The sequence below is a fragment of the Excalfactoria chinensis genome, chromosome 1 (genome assembly GCF_039878825.1).
Source record: "Excalfactoria chinensis isolate bCotChi1 chromosome 1, bCotChi1.hap2, whole genome shotgun sequence".
Lineage (NCBI taxonomy): Eukaryota > Metazoa > Chordata > Aves > Galliformes > Phasianidae > Excalfactoria > Excalfactoria chinensis.
This window is the reverse complement of record NC_092825.1, coordinates 49,026,783-49,046,938: the sequence shown is the minus strand read 5'-3', so window position 1 is coordinate 49,046,938 and position 20,156 is coordinate 49,026,783. Positions and strand designations below refer to the sequence as shown.

General features: G+C 50.4%; 1 protein-coding gene across 1 annotated transcript in view; it reads right to left on the bottom strand.

Annotated features, from left to right (window-relative positions):
* Window positions 1–10,471: 10,471 nt before the first annotated feature.
* Window positions 10,472–20,156, bottom strand: part of MYH9 (myosin heavy chain 9) — a 67,073-nt gene continuing 57,388 nt past the window's right edge. Inside the window, exons 29-41 of the mRNA XM_072329568.1 lie at window positions 19,382–19,486; window positions 18,899–19,051; window positions 18,331–18,579; window positions 17,627–17,839; window positions 16,421–16,633; window positions 15,921–16,082; window positions 15,108–15,236; window positions 14,666–14,754; window positions 14,339–14,462; window positions 13,028–13,236; window positions 12,479–12,587; window positions 12,088–12,260; window positions 10,472–11,716 (exon numbers count right to left, since the gene is read on the bottom strand). Coding sequence (XP_072185669.1) covers window positions 11,599–11,716; window positions 12,088–12,260; window positions 12,479–12,587; window positions 13,028–13,236; window positions 14,339–14,462; window positions 14,666–14,754; window positions 15,108–15,236; window positions 15,921–16,082; window positions 16,421–16,633; window positions 17,627–17,839; window positions 18,331–18,579; window positions 18,899–19,051; window positions 19,382–19,486 — 2,046 coding nt within the window. The 3' untranslated portion in view covers window positions 10,472–11,598. The remainder of the gene's footprint in view (window positions 11,717–12,087; window positions 12,261–12,478; window positions 12,588–13,027; window positions 13,237–14,338; window positions 14,463–14,665; window positions 14,755–15,107; window positions 15,237–15,920; window positions 16,083–16,420; window positions 16,634–17,626; window positions 17,840–18,330; window positions 18,580–18,898; window positions 19,052–19,381; window positions 19,487–20,156) is intronic.

The window sequence follows — 20,156 nt, the reverse complement described above, 5'->3', positions numbered from 1 at the left end:
ACCCCCGCTCGGCAACCTTCGGCAACGGCGGAGGGCGGGGCGAGGGGAGAGGAGGGACGGCGGGGCGGGGCGGGGCCGCGGCGGGGCGGGGCGGGGCCGCGGCGGGGCACGGGGCGCCCGGCGGCGGGCGGAAAATGGCCGCCTGGCTACGGCCTCGTCGTGCCCGCCGCCTTCCGCCGCTTTCCGCCGGCCTGCGGCATCTCCGCTGCGGGAAGAAAGCGGGGGTCTGAGGCTGCCACCTCGGGGGTGAGGTCGGTGGCTTCGCCTCAGAGCGCCGTGCTGATGGGAGCCCTGGCTGTGGGGATGCGCTGATTGGACGGGCGGTGATCTGCTTTAGGACCCTCACAGCATGTTTCTGATGTGTAACTTCGCATAACAGAAGCCTAAGGCCTGTATATCGGCCCTTGTTTGTAACCCGTGTCAGAGGAAAACAGTCACAGAATCGTTAAGGTTGGAGAAGACCTCTAGGGGTATCTGGTCCAACCAGCAGCCCATCCCCACCATGCCCACTGACCACGTCCCTCAGTGCCACATCCACACGGCTCTGGAACACCTCCAGGGACGGTGACTGCACCACCTCTATGGGCAGCCTGTGCCACTGCAGCACCACTGCTTCTGAGAAGTTTTTCTTAATGTCCAACCTGAACCTCCCCTGGTGCAACCTGAGGCCATTTCCTCTCACTCTATCACTGTTACCTGGGAGCAGAGGCTGACCCCAACCTCATCACAACCTCCTTTCAGGTCGTTGTACAGAGCAATAAGGTCTCCCCTGAGCCTCCTCCTCTCCAGCCTGACCAACCCCATTTCCCTCAGCCGCTCCCCATCACACTTGTGCTGCAGACCCCTCACAGCTCCACTGCCCTTCTCTGAACACACTCCAGGGCCTCCATGTCTTTCTGGCAGTGAGGGGCCCAGAACTGAACACAGCACTGGAGGTGCGGCCTCACCAGAGCTGAGTACAGAGGGACGGTCACCTCCCTGCTCCTGCTGGCTGCACTACTGCTGGTACAAGCCAGGATGCCTTTGGCCTTCTTGGCCACCTGGGCACACTGCTGGTTCACATTCAGCTGGCTGTCAACCAACACCCCAGATCTTTTTCCTCTGCACAGCTTCCCAGCTGCCGGGCTCCGGGCCTATAGCACTGCATGGGGTTGCCGTGATCACAGTGCAGCACCCGAAACTTGGTCTTGTTGAAGCTCATACAATTGGCCTCAGCCCATTGATCCAGCCAGATCAGAAGGAGTCAACCAGAAAAGGCGATGGTCACAATGTGCCAACACACACTCAAGGAAGCCATGCTCTACTTCTCAAGAGTGCCCTGCAGCCTGGGCACCCACGAGGTGGTCTTAGTGGGTCCCTACAGGCCTGCTGACATTCAGAAAACCATACGGCTTTTGGCTGCGAGTGGCAGTTACAATGCTTGGCTCCAGTCTTCCCATACACCACATTTTTCTTCATCCAAAAATAGTCTTCAAGGCCACGTTAAAAGCTATTTTAAGTGGTATGTTTTTGCTATGAGGTGCCAGTTTGTCTCCTCCAGTGACAGGGAAATCTCTCTCTTTTTTTTTTCAGAACGATTACAAATCCCCGCGGAGTGGCAGGCACCCAGAGGACAATTACACACAGCTTCAGTCTGCTCGCCCACCGAGGGTAAACACATGTCTCATTCATCTCGACTGGGTTTGATAAAGTGAGCCAGGCTGTCAAACAACACTGAAGGCACGCGTTCAAGTCTGCCCTTAGCTCGAAAAGAAGCGGAGAGTCTCGTGGCTGGGATGCTGCTCCTTGGGAGAAAAGCATCTACATCCTTATCTTCATCCTAATTTCAGTGGGGCGGCTGTGAGCGGAGATCACAGGTGAAGATGCTGCCTGTGAGATGTTGTAGGATGCTTCAAGTGCTTTCTTACAGCCTGGATTCAAGTTAGAAGTAAGCAGTTTGGAAACAAATCTATATGTGTGCACTTGGTCGCCCTCCTCTCTGATAGTCGCACATCTGTCATATGTCTGATATTCCCCCTGAGAAATACTGCAACACAGAGTTGCTCTGTGGTACCCTGCTCCACTTCTACCTACCTTCCCCTACTCCCATCCCTCCCAGCTCTGGCCTGTGGGTGATGCTGAGGGCAGGTCCCTTGGCAAGGCATTTTTGGCAGGGCAGCAATAGACCCTGGAGAGCCCTCAGTGCTGGTGTGCGTGGAATAGTCAACAAGAGTTCCTGTGCCTTCGCTGCCAAACCAACCCTCAGTTTCTATCGGTGTGCTGTGTGCCAGTGCTTGCTTTCTGTCACTGCTGCCGTCCCTGGAGGTGTTCAAGGCCAGGTTGGATGGGGCCCTGGGCAGGGTGGTCTAGTATTAAAGGGGAAGGTTGGTGGCCCTCCCCGGTGCATGAATTGGAGATTCGTGCTCCTTGAGGTCCCTTCCAACCCGGGCCATTCTGTGATTCTGCCATGATGCTTTGTCTTAGCATTTCTCTGGCTCTATGCATTTCCACTTAAGAAAAGATTAATGAATTAATCTTCGCAGTGTGCTTGTGGGATGGGAATTACTTCCATTTAACAGAGGAGATGGGAAGCATTCCTGGAGTCACAAAAAAAGCCTTGGAGCTGGGACTACAATCATAATCTGTTGATTTCTTTTCACACAACCCAGCTGCCTGTTAGGTATGTGTATGTGCCATCTGAGACTGCTAACCAGACAGCTGCCTCTGCTGTTAACCCTTTCTGCAGCACAGCTCCTGCCTATTTGCCATTATGTTATGCACCAGTCTGTGAAGTGCTTGTCAATGCCTTGTCTTTGACAGACCAAGAGACAGCTATCAGAAATGTTGTCCTTCCAGAGAACTTTCAGAAGCTGATCCATAGAATCACAGACCTGTAGAATCGTTAAGGTTGGAAAAGACCCAGTCCAACCAGCAGCCCATCCCCACCATGCCCACTGACCATGTCCCTCAGTGCCACATCCACATGGCTCTGGAACACCTGCAGGGACGGTGACTGCACCACCTCCATGGGCAGCCTGTGCCACTGCAGCACTGCTCTTCCAGGTCTTTCCCAAGTCTCCTCTTCTCCAGTTGGTACCATTTTACATTAAACTTGATCTATTTTTGTTTTGTTTTCTCAGAAAAACATCCTGTGAAGGGTTTCCTTGAAGGATATCGCGTCCCACCAGGATGCCCAAAAGGTCTATGCAGCACAGAGCATGGCACAGAGATGGTGACTCACACAAGCTCTAAGGCACAGGAGTGAAATGAGGCACAAACGCGGCCATTAGTTTTGACCCAGAGGCATAGAAATCATTAGGAGACACTTCAAAGCCAACCTCTCTTCTCCACCACCACAAGTGGGAAAAGTTTCTTGCTGCTGCCATCATCTGCTCATCATGGCTCATCCCGCACGGCTCTCTCTCGCCCTCACAACCTCCTGCAGCGGTTCCCCCCTCCTTTCTACTGGAATCTGCCTCTCTGCTGAGCAGATCAGTGACATTTTAAGGGCTCTCCCAACCCTCCTCATTTCTTCTGTTTCCCTCCTGCCAGCTGAGCTCCAGGTGCCAGTCTCTTTTCCTCCCAGCAGCCACAGGTAACCACGTGCTGCCAAGGTGGAGCTCCAGCCTGCACTTTGCTCCTGGTTATGCAGGTAGAGCTTTCCCTATCAACAGGCAAGAGTAAATGTTTCTCCTTGCTTATCTCCGGGTTGGCTCTTTGGTCCAAAACTTTATTAGCATGAGTTGCCTCTTCTCGTCGTTGATCCGTGTGTAACATAAGCCAACAGGATGCAAATGTTTTGTCACCTGAGCTAATTCATCTGCCTGGAGGAGGCCGGCCCTTGTCAACACCTTGCTCTGATGCAGCGGCACACAGCGGTTGCCTGGAATTTGGTGGGTGCCACTGCTTGCACTGAGGACACCTGGCTTCAGCAAACACTGCCCTGCATCACCGTGCTTCATTTGGTGCTGGCACAGCTGCCCACAGTGCTGTGGGTACCCCATCCACGGAGGCATTCAAGGCCAGGTTGGATGGAGCCCTGGGCAAACTGAGCTGGTGGGTGGCAGCCCTGCCCATGGCACGGCATTAGAAATCAAAGCTTTTTAAGGTTCCTTCCAACCTGAGCCACTCTGCGATTCTGTGATTTTCCTGCCTGCTTCAGACATTGCTGCAGTGCCTTTAATTGACGCTAATTGCCAGCCGGTCCGTGCTTCTGTGGGGCAGCATCGTGTATTGAAGTTGCATCGTTTGGAGAACACTGATGCTGCAAAGGCAGCACAACACCTGCAGTGCAGATGCAGTTATCTGCATCTATGCAGTTGGCATAAAAATGCCTGCTGCCTGCCCTGCGTACGCCTGTAAGGATGGGGAGTGAAGCAGAGGCACTTCGGCACCTTGATACCTTGTGATAGGAAAGGGGAAATGGTTTCAAACTAAAAGAGGGGTGATTTAGACTGGATATAAAGAAAAGGTTTTTTACAATAAGGGTGGAAAGCCCTGGAACAGGTTACTCAGAGAGGTGGTAAATGCCCCATCCCCGGAGACATCCAAGGTCAGGCTGGAGGGGCTCTGCGCCGTGTGATCGAAGCCATTGGGGCTGCAGCTCTTCCCCTCTCCCAGCCGTAGCATGAAGCAGCCCCTGCGCTGTGAGCTGGGTGCCGGGCGATGGGCAGGCAGCGCTAATCACTGCTTACAGCTGCTTGTTTCCAAATACGCTGCTGAAGGAGCGCAAATGCCCAGCCGGAGACAGTGTTCGTCTGCAGCGGGGTGGGCAGACAAAGCAAAGGGCAAAGCAAAACACTCATCACAAGAGCAGAATGGTTTTTATCCTGTCGTTCTCATTTGTTTCCAGCGGAGCACCCTGGCTCGTAAGGCCTTGAGCTACAACTCAATTTACTACATGGCTGATCTCTGGAGACGAGGCTGATTCTCCCTCACTAATTGGTTTACTGAGAAGCACCTCGACGTGCGTCGCTGTACACAGGATTCCAGGATGGGCTGTAACGGGGCTGAGCCAGCAGAGGAGCAGAGCCCTGCACGGCTCACGGTGTTCCCCCAGCAGCCCCTGCACCACCTCTCGCTCCATCGCCTGACGGGCTGAGTGCAGGCTGTGTGCTGCACCCTGATGCTTCCCAGCTGTCGGAGCCGAATTGCGACAGCACAAACTGCGCCTCGGGAGCCGCGCCACAGCGTGCTGCCAGCATTGCTCCAGCTTTTCGCTATTCCAAACATTCTGCAGGCCCCTCCTCTTCTGCTGCTCAAGTCTGAGCCCTTTGTGTACTTCGCGCTCGCAGACTTTTCCAGTTCCATTCCTCAGATTTTCCTTGGTCTCAGCTTTCAGCCCAAATTTCCACGTGTCTGGGCAGGCTGGCTGAGCACCGCAGCTCCCTGTGCCTTACGGGTGCCTCCACCTGCTGGCTGCTCGGCCCTGCTTTCCTACTGCAGGGACCGTGGGGTGAGCTGCTCACACCACAGGATTACGGGGTACCCCAAACCTGAAGGGCCCATAATAATCATCGAGTCCAACTGATGGCTCCACACAGGACCACCCCGAATTCAAACCCTATGTCTGAGAGCGTCCGCCAAACATCTGGGGCTGTGAGCGCTGCCCTGAGGAGCCCATTCCGTGCCCACCACCCATAGTGGTGGGGAGCCCCGCTTTATAGGGAAATCCCCATAACTGCCACATCTGCACAAATCCTAAGAGTTTGCCTGAAAACCTGACGTGTGCCCGAGCCCAGAGCCAGCTGGGATGAGAGAACTGATGGTCAGAGCACAGAGAAATCCTCTCCTTGTGACTCAGTGCGGCACTGAGGCTCTTGCTTAACCTTCAGCCCAGGAAATATCCCTGCAGTCCCTGAGGTCACCGAGAGGTTCCCGGGCCGTGCGGGCTCTGGGCCGTGCCGTGCACACAGCGGTGGGTGGAAGAAGGCACTGCTGGGAGCACATCAGCCCGCCCCAGCGCTCCCTCGCCTCCAGCGCAATGCAATTATTTCGAATGCAATTTGGAGCCCCTACTGAAAAAGAAGTCAAGCTCTCTCTCTCTCTTTCTCCCTGAATTACAGAAATCCCAGACAACCCATAATCCACTACAGGAAACACAAACGCCTAATGCAATTTTCTGGGCGGCCAAAGGGTGCCAAGAGTGCTGGCCCAGGGAAAAGATTGCACATTTCTTCACGGAAAACAGCAAAAAAACAAACCCAAACGCATTGGGTGGGGGCCGGGCCTGCAGCTCCTCCCGGTGCTGCACAGACCTTGGGAACCTCGCAGCTCTGCTGGGGCCCCACAGCCCGCAGGAACGCAGCCATATTTAGGCATGTTCTCCAGCCCTTTCTCCCAGCCCTGCCTGCTGAGCTGCCACCGAGGAGGAGAGCGGGGCTGCAGGCTGAAGCCAAAGGAAAGCCTTATCGCCCTGAGTGCAGTGCAGAGGGGGATACGCAAGGCTGCTGCCTAACTGCAGTGGAGCCCCTGACTGCGGGAGGGGAAAGCTTGGAAGCCATCTGCGTGCATCCTTCAGCAGGTGGGACACGCAAATAAAGGCAGCTGCAGTGCCCATGACAGCCACGTCGCTGCACAACACCAGTGTCACTGTAGGGTCGTCACCCAGACCCCCTGACACTGTATTTTAGAGGCACAGGGTGTCTTTTCTCCCCTGTTCCCCTTCCCCAGGCAGCAGCTCATTGGGTGCCCCAGCTGCACGCCTGCCTTGCCTTTGCATCTGACCACAGCGCCCGGCTTGCGCTGTTTGCTCAGGTTAATCACAATACCTGCACAGTGGACTTTACCCCGGATAGTGCCCACGCAGTGCCAACCTACATCCACGCAGCTGCACACACATATGTGCAAGGGGCCACCCAGCTGCAAAGCAACTTGGCGGAAAGGTCCTGCTGCTGGATGCCATGTTGAATGTGAGCCAGCAATGTGCTGGAACAGAAGCCCAGGTGCTTTGGGAAGCTTTTCAGCCTGCCACGTGGGCTGGAGTAACCTTCTGCAGGGCTCTCCTTCATGGTATGGGGCACGTCACCAGAAGGTGTGACTGCTCTACCCCTCCCTTACTAATGCTCAGATTTAGAATCGTAGAATGTCTTGGCTTGGAATGGACCTCAAAGAAGATCCAGCTCTAACTCCTCAGCTGTGGGCAGGTTGGGTCTGGTCTGGCATCAGGAACGTGGCCCTGTGCCCCTCTCAGCCCCCTGTGTTGCATGGGGAAGTGCTGAGGAGGAACTGAAAGCAGCTTCTGACACGCGCCCATCAGCTGGCCCCAGGAGGCTGCAGCATCTCACGGGGCCCAGCGGCTTGACCAGGGCTCTGTCCTGCTCCTTGAGCAGGGTAAGGATGGGAAAACGGGCTCTGGAGGGAAGAGGTGGCTCCAGTGCCCTGGAACATGCTGTAGGAAGGATGCCTCCCCTGCTGCAGCACCTGGAGCACTCAGTGCCAGGAACTGTGGGGAAAGAAAGTAGAAGGTGGGCTCTGCGCTGCGTGATGTTGCTTTGTAAGGCAGCACACAGGATGTTTCCCTGGATACAGCAGGAGCAAAGAGTAGGAAGCACGTTTCTTCAATCACAGCTCCAAGATCTGTTTCTTTTCCCCACATCAAGCCATCACTTCATCCAAAAGTGAATTCGGGGGAGGTTCAGGTTGGATATGAGGAAAGATTTCTTCCCTGGAAGAGCAGTTCTGCAGTGGAAAGGGCTGCCCATGGAGGTGGTGCAGTCACCGTCCCTGGAGGTGTTCCAGAGCCGTGTGGATGTGGCACTGAGGGACGTGGTCAGTGGGCATGGTGGGGATGGGCTGCTGGTTGGACCAGGTGATCATAGAGGTTCTTTTCCAACCTTCATGATGCTGTGAAAAGCAGGGCTCAGCCTGCTCTAGGCCCAGCTGCACAATGTGGCCCCTGGCTGTGTTGTTTGGCACTGTGCTGCTTCCAGGCAATCCTCCCCGCTGGGCACCACCACCCCCTCAACTGTCTGCAGAGCTCCACTTCAGCCCAGCATTACGGTCAGGTGTGGGAGTTGCGTCTCCCTCCCTAAGAACAGTGTTTAGGAGAGCGATCCACTTATCCTGAGCGATGCACCCTGTCAGAACACCCTCTTGAGCGAGGTTTCCATCAAAAGTCAATTAAGGCCGTGCCGGATGAAGCCCCCTGCAGTATAATTTCAGATTAATTAACAGCACAGAGCTAAATGATGAGTAAAACAGAAGCGTGAAGCCAGCTGCTCCATCATCATCACTTCTCCATTTTCCCTCTCTTGTTCATCCCTGGGGCTGAGTGATAGCGATAGCGCTGCGCCAGAGCCGGCCATGCAGGTGGCAGCATCCCAGGCTGACAGCAGAGCAGGCAGCGGCCTCAAGCAGAAGAGTAATCCAGGCAAAGACGTCCCCGCTCTCACCTCACTGCTCGTTACCCGGCCTTCTCTGTGCATTTGGATGTTGCAGACTTGAAAGCACCCCATGGCAGTGACTGAGATGCCAGCATCTCCCCTGATGTGCCAGGCCCTCACTGAGCTGTGTATCACAGGATCATTGAATCCTAGAACGGTTTGGGCTGGAAGGGACCTCAAAGCCCACCCAGTCCTACCCCGTGCCATGGGCAGGGCTGCCACCCCCCAGCTCAGGCTGCCCAGGGCCCCATCCAACCTGGCCTTGAACCTCCTGGGATGGGGCACCCACAGCTTCTCTGGGCTAAAAAGAACCTCCTTCACAGCTCTCTTTCCTCTTCGCTGCTCAGCTGTTTGCTGAACCACACAGGCTCAGAATGGCAGCAAGGTCTGGGGAGTCACAAGTTCAGGACTGGAGGCTTTTCCTTCTGCTTTTGTGCCCATTGTGGGCATCAGGGGAAGGGAAAAAAAAAGGTGCAGGCGGACAGCAAGCAGCCGCCAACCAGCATCAACTCTCTGTTCTGGAGCTGGGAATTCTGCTATATGAGGTCCAACAGCAAGTTTTGCATCCAAAGCTTTTCAAGGAGGCAGCACAGCTGGGGGTCTCAAGTGCCAGATCAGGTATCTGAGATGGCTGGGGAAGAAATGCAGGAAGGCAAAATCCTCATCCCAAGCCTGGCAGGTCAGGGGCTGTGGCTCATGGATCAGCTGAAAGCAGCTCTGCTACAAGACACCTGCCCTCCACACAGCAGGGGATGCTGCAGGTTTGGCCATATGCGCCCACATCGCTGCAGCTGAACGTCCTGCCCGCTCCGTTCTGCTGCTACAAGTGCATGCTGTAGCCTGCATCACCAGGAGGCCTATTTTTAGCCAGGGTTATTATATTTAATGATCTGGTTTACAGCAGACCCATGAACCTTTGAGGCAGCACAAGGCTGGTGCAGGGATGGGAATGTTTGCAATGGCACAGCCAGCCACACCATCTTCTAGAGCTACATCCACGCGCTCCCTTCTCATTGGGGTCCTTCCAATAGCCACTGCAGTCAGCCCTGAGGTAGGATCAACAGGCAGAGCTCCAGCACACCACCCATCACGCACAGTCCATCTTTGAGCCTCATTTCTGCATGCCCCGTTTTCTTCCTCTCTCCCCAACTCATGCTTTAGTCTATACTCTTTCCCCTCCCAGCATTGCTTAGACAAATGCCACCCCCTGGAGGCAGCAAACTTGGAGTCTTTGCTGTTTTCCTTCAGGCTGCGTTCTCGTTTTCCAGCAGCCCCAGCGCTTCCGCTCACCGCTGCTCGGGTCCTTTCTCACCATTCTCACCAAGCTTTAAACCTCTGCCAGCTGGAGACGATTTCAGGCCCACGGATGAGCTGTGAGATCAGGCCCCAGCCCATCTACAGGTGTGACGCAGCAGAGGCAGCGGTCGGGGCTCCAGAAGCTGCTCCAGCAGATTTGAGCTGTTTGTAGCTGCAAAATACCACCTTCGGCCCAGGAACGCTCCTGAAGCACGGACACAGCACAGGTGTGTTACCTTCCTCCAAGGTCCACATCACTGGCCACTGCCAGCGGCCACAGCGATACACCAGCATCCAATGTCAGCATCAGAGAGCTGTGCGGCTCCGCTGCCAGGGCCAGGCCGATGCTTTGAGGACACGAGCGGTGCTTTGGGAGCGGTGCACGCCCTCAGAGCGGCCGGGGAAGGAGGGAACGGCAAGGCAGGCACACAGACTGCAGCACATGGATAATCTTTATTGGTAACATCAGTGGAGCACCAGTAATCCATTACTGACTGTAGTGGTGACACACAGCTGAGGCACATGCTAAGGCACTTTTATTTTATATATATATATTTATATATATAAAAAAAAAAATTAAAACAAACAAAAAAAAATTAAAATTTCCTTGTGACAGCCATTGGGACACGAGGCGCCTGCACTCAGAGCGCTCCAGGCAGACAGCACGGCGCTTCAGCCTTAATTATCTTTCCTTTGCTCATAAGTAGGTCTAAATGCAGCATATACAATATGGTTAAGAATACAGGTAAATCCAGCAACCAGTGTACGGTGTAGAAAAGTAAAGACTATCTCTATATAACCATGGTCCCAATAGAAAGGCAGTGATAAAGACCTTTATTTTTTTTTTTATCTTAATTACTTATTACGAGAGATACAAAGGCCTTACATATACCTGTGCAGATTAAAGGGTTTTTAATATACTCTTAGTCAATGGTGCACAATAACTAATCCCGACCCCTGGTTACAGAGCAGGTGCAAGAGGCTCGGACATGTCAATAAAAGAGGGATTTCCCTCCCCTCATCCCCACCCTCTGCCCGCTACCCTATTAAATTCCCCTAGATTCTATTGCCATTAAATATATTTGGTCCCCTAGAGATTCTCAGACAAGCACAAGAACATCGTTCTGCTTCCCCAGCCTGTCATCAACTACTGGTCCGCGCTACCTTAGATGAAACCGCTCAGAGGCAGAGACACTAACAGGACATCATTGCACTTCAGAGATCTGTCCGGACAGTAAAAACGAGGAGGAGAGGGGAGGGGGGGGGGGAGAAAAAAGGAAAGGGGAAGGAAACTGTTCTGTAAAAAAGACACCTTTGGCAAGTCCTCCAGGTAGTCCCGGTGGGAAGGTTGGGGGGTGGGGGTTGTTTCCCTCTTCACCCCTCCCTGGAATCGTGTGAAAGAAGAAAAGGCTGATTTGCCATGGCCAAAGCACACCGTTTTTCCTGAAACTGCTCCCAAACCGTGTGGGTGGGCAGATGAAAAGAGGCAGAAGTCTGAGGTCACTGAACATGATTGCCGAAAGCAAACAAAGAGGGAGGGGAAAGAACACAGGAAGGAGCTTCCCTGCAGCTAGCGTCTGAAGACAAAAAGGAGATTTACAGCAAAAATAATCTTTCCCTAACCCCACTCCCTCCAAATTGTGTAAGGATTCATCAGCAGACGTGGCACAGACAGTTCTACACGACTTTGTAGATGCCAAACTGCCGTTCAGATTTCAGAGCCCCAACTCTTTGGCATTAAATACAAAGAGGATTAGGAAACTGGAAAAGAGGAGGAAACGAGGAACACAGATGCCCGATGGCTCCAGATACACGGAGCCGGACTCGCTCTGCAGATCCGCAGCCAATTTAAGAGGAGAGGGTTTGCAGAAAGTCCAATGGAAAAGGGGAGGGTGGATGGGTCGTTCCATCGTGTGTAACCTGGGCAAGATGAGAGGACTTATTCAGTAGCTTTGGCATCACCAGCTTCTGCCTTGCCGTCCACTTCCTCATCGGAGCACTCTCCTGTACCCTTCCTGACAAGCCGACGTGTGACGACAAAGGGCAGGTCCCCGCGCCTAGGGAAGGACAGACAGCACATCAGTAACACCAGATTCACCCAACACACCAGGCACCGCAGGCCTGGGAAAAAGGAAACAGACTGTTTGCTGTGGGCAGCTATAGCAAGCCTACGCTGTGCCAGGTGCCAAGGTACCGCACAAAACTATGTGATATGATATGATATGATATGATATATGATATGATATGATATAGGATATGATATGATTTAGCAGAGGTTTGTTGTTGTGGTATTGTTTTGTGGTTGTTTTTTAAGAGATAGGCTACTGGTTAGGCTGCGGTTGGACTTGATGATCTTCAAGGTCTTTTCCAACCTGAGTAATTCTATGATTCTATGATTCTATGATTCTATGAAAACGCTCTGCCTTACCTGAGTTTGCTCTTGAGGGAGCTGACCTCTCTATTCATGGCATCAGCTGTTTCAGTGGCATCGTCCAGTTCACGTTGGAGCTTCCTGCGGGACGCGTTGGCTCGCTGGGCCTCCTCTTCTGCTTCCTCAAGCTGGCGTTTCAGCTGCTTCAAGCGCATGTTCGCCTTGTCCGCCTGAGAACGGGCAGGGAAAGAGATCAGCGCTCCCTCGCTTACAGCACGGCGGTTACAGTGGCAATAAGGACAGTTTCCCAAGTCTCCCCTTCCTGAAAGAGGCTGCCTCGGACTTGGCAGCTCCAAGCTTTTCCTCTTAAATACAGAGGATGCCTCGACCACAGGAGAGAAACCCTCCCACCAGCAGACTGCACAATGCTGTAGGTAACCAAACACACCTGATCTTTGAATTGCTCAGCATTACGCCTCTCGTCATCCACCTGCAGCAATATATCTTTCAGCTTCTTCTCAGCACGGCGCACTTGCTTGCTGGCAGCCTGGCGCTCCCTGCACAGAAATACAGCGACAGCTCAGACATGAATTTACCCCCTGCTGTCCCCCCATCAAGACCTGACACTGGTAAGTTGGAAACAAAGAGGATATCAGAAATCACACTAATTTTTGATTACAAAAGAAGGAAGAAAAAAAAAAAAAGGATGGGAAGCAAGGTTTCCTAGTGATGATTAAAAGCTACTAAAAGGTATTGGTGCCACAGACACTTCTCCTGATGCTACAGAGAAACAGCAACAGTGCATCACAGCTGCGGCTTTAGGACTGGTTGAGTTTGGCTAAAGCAAAGAAGACTCTACAATGAGAGCAAGGATGCACCACCCAGTACCTCTACAATGAGGGCCTCATACAGACAAGGTAGAATTTGCTCAGAAGGGCTTAAAATTCCTGAGAGGGCGGGTGCTTGTAAAACAACCAGAGTTCTGGCTAGGACATACTTGGTCTCCATGTCCAACTGCTCTTCCAGCTGCACTATCTTCGCTTCCAAGGCTGTGATGGTAGCCTTGTACTTGGACTTCACTGCACTCTCCATCTCCTGCAGCTTAAGCTTAAGCTCCTTGTTCTGGCGCTCCATCTGCTGGCGAGCATTCTCATTCTTCTGTGCATTGCTGCGCTCAGCGTTCAGGTCGGCGTTCATCTGATCAATCTGTGGGGAGAAGCAGCCCTTAGCATATCGGGTGTCCCAGTGTGAAAGGCTGATTTGTTTCTCAGACACATGCTGACACGCAAAGATAAAGGACCCTCAAGGGTGAGCTGAACACCTGGAATAACTGCTACAGGAGGAGCTGTCTGTAGGCAGAGATGCAGACTACTACTCAAAACTTCTTAGCTTATTCCAACTTTTTTAAAGTAAATACTTGAAAAAACAGGCTTATCACCCTTCTCTTAGGACTATGTTTGCCGATCATGTGCCTCTCCCAGGTGAAGGAGCAGTTTGGCACTTAACGCAGTAATTACCAGTCCTAGTGAACTGCATCCATCCTGAAGGCAAGTGGATTCAATACACATGCTCACTGCTTTACTGATCTATTGCTTACTTGCTGTCTCTGCTTCAACTACAAAGAAGCAGCCCAAAACTACTGACTTTCAAAGACAAAAGGGCAAAAACTCAATCCACTTCCAATCCAGGGCTCTGGCTGATAGTCAAGGAGAGAGTTATGTTCTTTGGAGTAGAGCCACCACTTGGAAAACCATCAGCCAACTTCTTGGCTTTAGAGAGCTAACAGAACAGCATGCCTGACTCCTAAAGTCGGAAAGATAAAGCACAGCAGAGAACAGGCAGATTAGGATCAGCGTTTCTATAGCAGCCTAACAAATTCCATATGGATAGTCCATTTGAAGAAGCATAGAACTGTCGGAAAAGTCGCTTTCCAAACACACTGTGGCACTGTTCAGCACGCCAAGACAGAAAAACAGACTCCAGATCATATTCCTCATAGATCCTCAATTTAAAAAAAAAAAAAGGGAAAAAAAAGAAAAAAAAGGAAATTCCTGAAAAACTTTGGAGATGGTTCCAGCTACCAAAATCACCTCATACTCCAGGATCAGAACCAGTGAGTTAACATGAGCTCCAACTGCCCACCGCGTTTTCTGTTGTGGCATTCAGGTGTTTTTTATCTTGCTCATGTCTATAGACTTCCCAGGGCCCGTAACATCCACAGAGCAGCAGCTGGCATTTTCCAGAGCACAGCCTGACAATTTACACAGGTCAGAGAGCCTCTGCTCACACATCCAGCCTGCATAAGTACCTGAAGATTTGCCTTCTTGAGCCGGTCATTGATTATCTCAGTGTTGCCCTGTTCTTCCTCCAGCTCTTCCTCCAGCTGTGCTATCCGGGCCTCCAGGCGTCTCTTTTCCTCCATGGCCAGTGCTCTGTAGGACACACAAACATTCACGTGATGTTGGCAGCATTAATGTCTTGGGGGAAAACCTGCCACCTCTTGTTTTATAAAACAAGCTCCGTCTTCCGAAAGCACAGAGGATGCGGGACATACTGCAGCCTACATAAAAATAACAGCCTGCAAAGTATTTTCTCCAACCAGCTCCTCCACCCTTGAGCAGGGAACATTACTCACCCTTTACCACTGCTGTTGGCAATCTCATCAGCCAGCTCATCCCTTTCTTGCTGGGCCTGGCGCTTGGCACGCTCAGCAGCTGCAAGTTCCTGGAATGGAAATGAGACGGTCACTGATGCAATGGGAAGCAACCAACTAATACAGCACAGGAAAAAGAAGTTAACAGTAATGGGTGGTACAGCCTCTGGCTAGATCCAGACTGAATTATAAGACACTGTTTGTTTCCCTCCCACTTCACAACTTCCTTTGTTTTGCATCACTCCTATTGCAGCTGTCAAGAAAGAACCGAATTCTGCAGTTAGAAACAGACCTCGTATTTGAGCAGAGTGAAAAAAACAACACAAAAGAAAGGAAAAGAACAACTGTTCAAGCTCAAGCTGCCATGCTTGGTTCCTGGTCAAGAAAACAAACAAACCCTTGACTTGCATGCATATGCCATTACCTCCTGCAATTGGATCATCTCTGCCTCCATGCTCTTCAACTTCTTCTCATTCTCTTTGGCCTGAGCCAAAATCTCTTCTCTGGAGGTACGTGTGTCCTCCAGTTCCCGCATGTAATCCTTCATTTGTGCCTGAAAAAGGAGAATGAAAATGGATGGATTTCAGAGCATCTGCGTGAACAAATGCTTACATTTACCTTACAGGAAATACAGGGAGGGAAAGTGGAAATGGGGACTACGTTAGTCTTCAGCTACCTAAAAGGCTGCTGTAAAATGAAGGAATCATCTCATTTCGTTTCACAAGAAACAAGGAGAATTCATAATGGACATAAATAGAGTTGCTTAAATTGCAGGGGAAAACAATTCTTAGATATGGGGAGGGAGGAGTACAGGAAGCTTTCTAGTGAAGCAGTGGAATGGATGGCCTAAGGGAGGATTTGGCGTTTTTCCTCAGAACGGATCAGACAGATGCCTGTAAGAATTAGAACGCTATGACAGAACCGTTTCAGGCGGGAGAAGGCCTACATCATCTTTTAAGTCTCTCTAGCTCTGCAACTCCATAATCCTTTACAGAAACACTGATATGAGGCAAGCGCTCGAGCAGACTTTCCCAGCAGCTTGTCTCTCAGAGAATTAAACAGGCAGAAGGGGGTTAGAAAGATATTTGAAATGCCAATAAATCTTTCCTGGTAAACTGCTACCAAGTTGCTGTTCCTGCGACACTGATGCACGGTTCTCATGAGGTGAAATCTTGTATCTCATTTCCCTGGGTAAATATGCTTTCCACTGACAACTAAAACAATTGCAGTTCCTCACCTGCAGTTTGCGGAGCTGCTTGATGGCTTCATCGCGGTTCTTGTTAGCAGTGTCTATGTGGCTTTCCAGATCCTTCAGGTCCAGCTCTAGTTTCTTCCTGGCAGCCACAGCAATGGAACGCTGTTTTCGTTCATCTTCCAATTCCACCTCCATCTCCCGCACCTGTACACAGAAATTCAGGCATCAGCGTTTCAGCTTCTTGATTTCCCCAAAGCTGCTTTTCACATCCACCTTACAAACTGCACTCAAGTGCAAGCACGTGACTTCTTCTAATCCCTACTGGCAGAGGGATGAGGGCTAACATTCCTCACTAAGAAAGCAACACGGGATCTTCAGGTAGGCAAAGACTGTCTGAAAAGTCATGCACACAAGGGAAAGCTTTTGAAGCATTGACTGGAGAGTTATCATTGACAACGATGAGTGGATTGGCACTGTCTTAGCCATCTTTGGGCATAAATGCCTTTGCAGAACACTTTCAGGATTTACAAAGCAATTCTTACTTGTCTAATCAGCTGTTTCCTCTTCTCTTCGTTCTGTTCATCACGTCCCAGGAGGTCTCGGTCAAACTGTGCCTTCATGGCCTGTTGGTTCACTTCTAGCCGCAGTTTGGCATCCTCTGTGGCCTGCAGTTCATCCTCCAGCTCTTCCAGCTGTGTCTTCATCTCCTCCACCTGCTGCTCCAGGGCTCGCTTAGCCTTCTCCAGCTCATGGACCTACAGCACAGTACCACATACAGGGTTTCCACAAAGAGGACAGTTTCACCTATCCTAAGAACAAAAAAGCCTGAGAGCAGCCACTCTAGACAAGACACAAGGACACTGTATTTGTTCCTTATATTAATGCAGGGATACCTCTCCGATCCAGCTGCTCACATAGCTGCAAGTTGCACATGGATTACGATTACCTATTAGCTCTGGTCATCTATGTGTGGTGATGAGGAGAAGTATTTGTAAGTGCAATCCTGACTGACTTACCAGAGGTGGACAGACACCCCTGGTTCTGACAGAATTCAAGAAAGTAATTTTTAGCTTCTAATTATGATTTTTTTTAATCTAGTTCTTCCTGTTTTCACAACCCCTTCCTTATTATGAAATGTTTGGGTTACAGTGTTCTGCCGTCCAACTATTCCCTGCATTTTCCACATAGAATCACTAAGGTTGGAAAAGACTTCCAAGGCCATCAAGTCCAACCATCCACCCACCACCAGTATCTCCCCACTAACCCAGGTCCCTCCTTACCACATCTAAACGTTTCTTGAACTCCTCCAGGGCCAGTGACTCCAGCACCTCCCCAGGCAGTCCATTCCAGTCCCTGACCAATCTTTCTGAGAATAAAGTTTTCCTCCTAACCAAGCTGACGCCCCTCTGGTGCAATGTGAATCCATTCCCTCTAGTCCTATCACCAGCTATGCAAGAGAAAAGGCCAACTTTCACTTTGCCACAGCCTCTAATTCATCTCACATCACACCTTCTTCATCACAATACAAGTCTCTAACACTATGTCATCTGGGTCATTTCCAGGCTCTTTCTACTCAACTTTCCTGCTCACTAATGTAATACAAATGTAATATTCACAAATCCTCAAAGCATTCAGTTCTCTCTACTGCAATTCACCATATTAACACTAGCATAAATATTCTGCAGCATCAAACTAACATTATTGTCTTTGTGACACGTCCTGCACAGACACCTTAGCTCCATACTTACGCTTTTCCCAACATCATCCTTTGAACTCATCAGGTCTTCCATCTCAGTGCGGAACTGCTTATTGACTCGTTCCAGTTCAGCTTTCTGTTCTATGGCTTCTTCAAGGGCTCTGGCCAGGGAGAGGGCCTTTGTCTCCTTCTCACGGGCTTCAGCTTCAGCACGGTCTCTCTCTTCTGCATATTTGGCTGAGATGTTCTTCTCCTCCGCCAAGAGCTACAAGAGCACAGCATTAGCATTTTGAGAAATCACTAAGCCATTGTGAACAAGGCAAACATGCACCTTTTCCATTACTGCCTTCTAAGTAGCATTCTGCCACAGACAGAAAGATTCAAGAAAACCCGTCTTCAGAGAATGCATACTATCCCATCTTCAATAATGTGCTGACCCCACATGAATGAACCTCTGATTCCCTAGGCATCCACCATATCAGTTCCGACAGCCCCTCAGAAACTGCAGACAGCGTTTACAACTTGATGTTGTTATCAGTATAAATGTTAGCCCTTTGGGAAAAGGCGCATCACTAAACTTCTTGTGCATGAAACAAAACAAGTTTCCCTCTATGACAGCCTCTCTCCACTTTATGTGCTATACCTCAGTTCAGAAATAAACGTGCGTTCTCCAAACAGCACTGTTTAGATATTCTTAGAGGCAAAGCTGCCTAGTCAGATGTACCTACACTGAATGGATTGAGACTGAAGTTATACCTGATCAAATTTCTTCTGCTTCTTCTCTAGGTTGGAAACTGTCTGGCGCTGATGATCCAGGTCCACAGCGATGTCATCCAGCTCTTGCTGCAGGCGGGTCTTTGTTTTTTCCAGCTTGTCATATGCAGCTATCTTCTCCTCATAACGCTGGGTTAAGCTCTCCAAGTCCTTTTGCAGCTTCTTCTTGGCTTCTTCTGCTATTTCAAGGCAGCCCAGACCATCATCCATCTTCTTCCTGGCATCTACTGCCTGAAGGACAGAAAAGACTGCATGTGAGTGTGCATACACCACACGTAGCACAACACTGTATGTGGTTTACTGGCATTGGATGAGCTGAGGAAATAAGTCTGTTGAGTTCTGAAGGAATCACCTACAACCATCAACATTGTATCAGTGATTCCAAAGGAATTCCTGGGCAGAAGTCTACAGTAAGATCATTATCTGAGACTCACTGAAGTAAGCAGGATCACCCTTGTCCATCAAAGGTTCTCTCATTAGATGCCCATTCCTCATTTACATTTTACTTCCTCTCCTCTCAAGTGTTTGGTTTACAGAAGGTAGACTGTACCTGTTGCTGAAGAACAGAGATCTGCTTCTCTAGGTTTCTCTTTGCCTCCTCTTCTTCTTCCAGTTGCTCTTTCAAAGCGTTCTTTTCATCCTCTGTTTGCTTCAATTTAGTGCTGAAGCTCAGCTTTAGGCGAGTCTCCTCCTGCAGCAGCTCCTACAATACAAGCACCACAGAGGAACTCAGCACATCTCCTTGGTTTACAAGGATAGAGGAAGACTTCTAATTCTAAGACATGGAAAGTTACGTATGTTCCATATACTGAAGAAGCAGAAGGAAGAGAAAGAGCTCGTTTCTTCAGTAATGCTCTCAACACCATGCAGCACAGCCCCTTAGCAAAACAGCCAGATTCAATCCTTTGAAGTGCTGTATAGTCAGTTAACAGCAGTCCAGATTGCTTTCTCACTTTAGTTGAGACCGTTTGTAACAGCCAGTGGATGTAAGATACACAGATGATATGGATGTCTTGGCCTCCGAAGCTCTCACCTGAGTATCCTGAAGCTGTGACTCCAGAGCAGAGAAGTCCTTCGCTAATTTGATTGATTTGCTGTCAGACTGGTTCAAAAGGCCCGTGACATTGTCCAGCTCAACCTGAAGGAGAGATGAGAGTATCACTTATTAAATGCATCAGCAAGGTGAAGATGAAGAAAGCCAGGAACAGCTGCAAGACCTGAATGTGAAAAACAAGGCACTTCTCAAAAGTAAGGCATGCATATCATCTCTTGGGAGAAGAAATGTGTTATTTCTAGGTACCTAGGGATGAAATACAAAGAATCCAAAAGAGATTCGATTGCAACAACCTTCTGTCTTTAAATCTCTTTATCGCATATGATTTGCTTCAGGACTGCATGTAGATACTCCAAATTACATTTTCAGACCCCAGAAGAGTATGCATACACCAGCACTGCTAAACATCTAATGATAGCCCTCCAAATAGGCAATGCTTGGTGTGAACCAAAGGTATTTCTTGTTTATCTTGAAGAGCGTTGGAGAAAATCCTGAATTTCAGCATCTCCCTTTAGCCACTCCTCTTCACCATCAACCACATTACAAACTATCAAGATACGTTCTTCCAAATCACCAGACTGTGCCACTCTTGGCTCACAAGTAGCTGAAAGGTTACGGAACTGTACAGTACAAACTGCTGCACGCTGAAGGGAAGCACCTTTTGGTGGCTGCTCATTAATGACATCAGTCCTGATGGCCTGAGCTGATAACGAGTTAAGGAGTTTGCCGAGTCCTTGGGAAGCAAACTATGTGT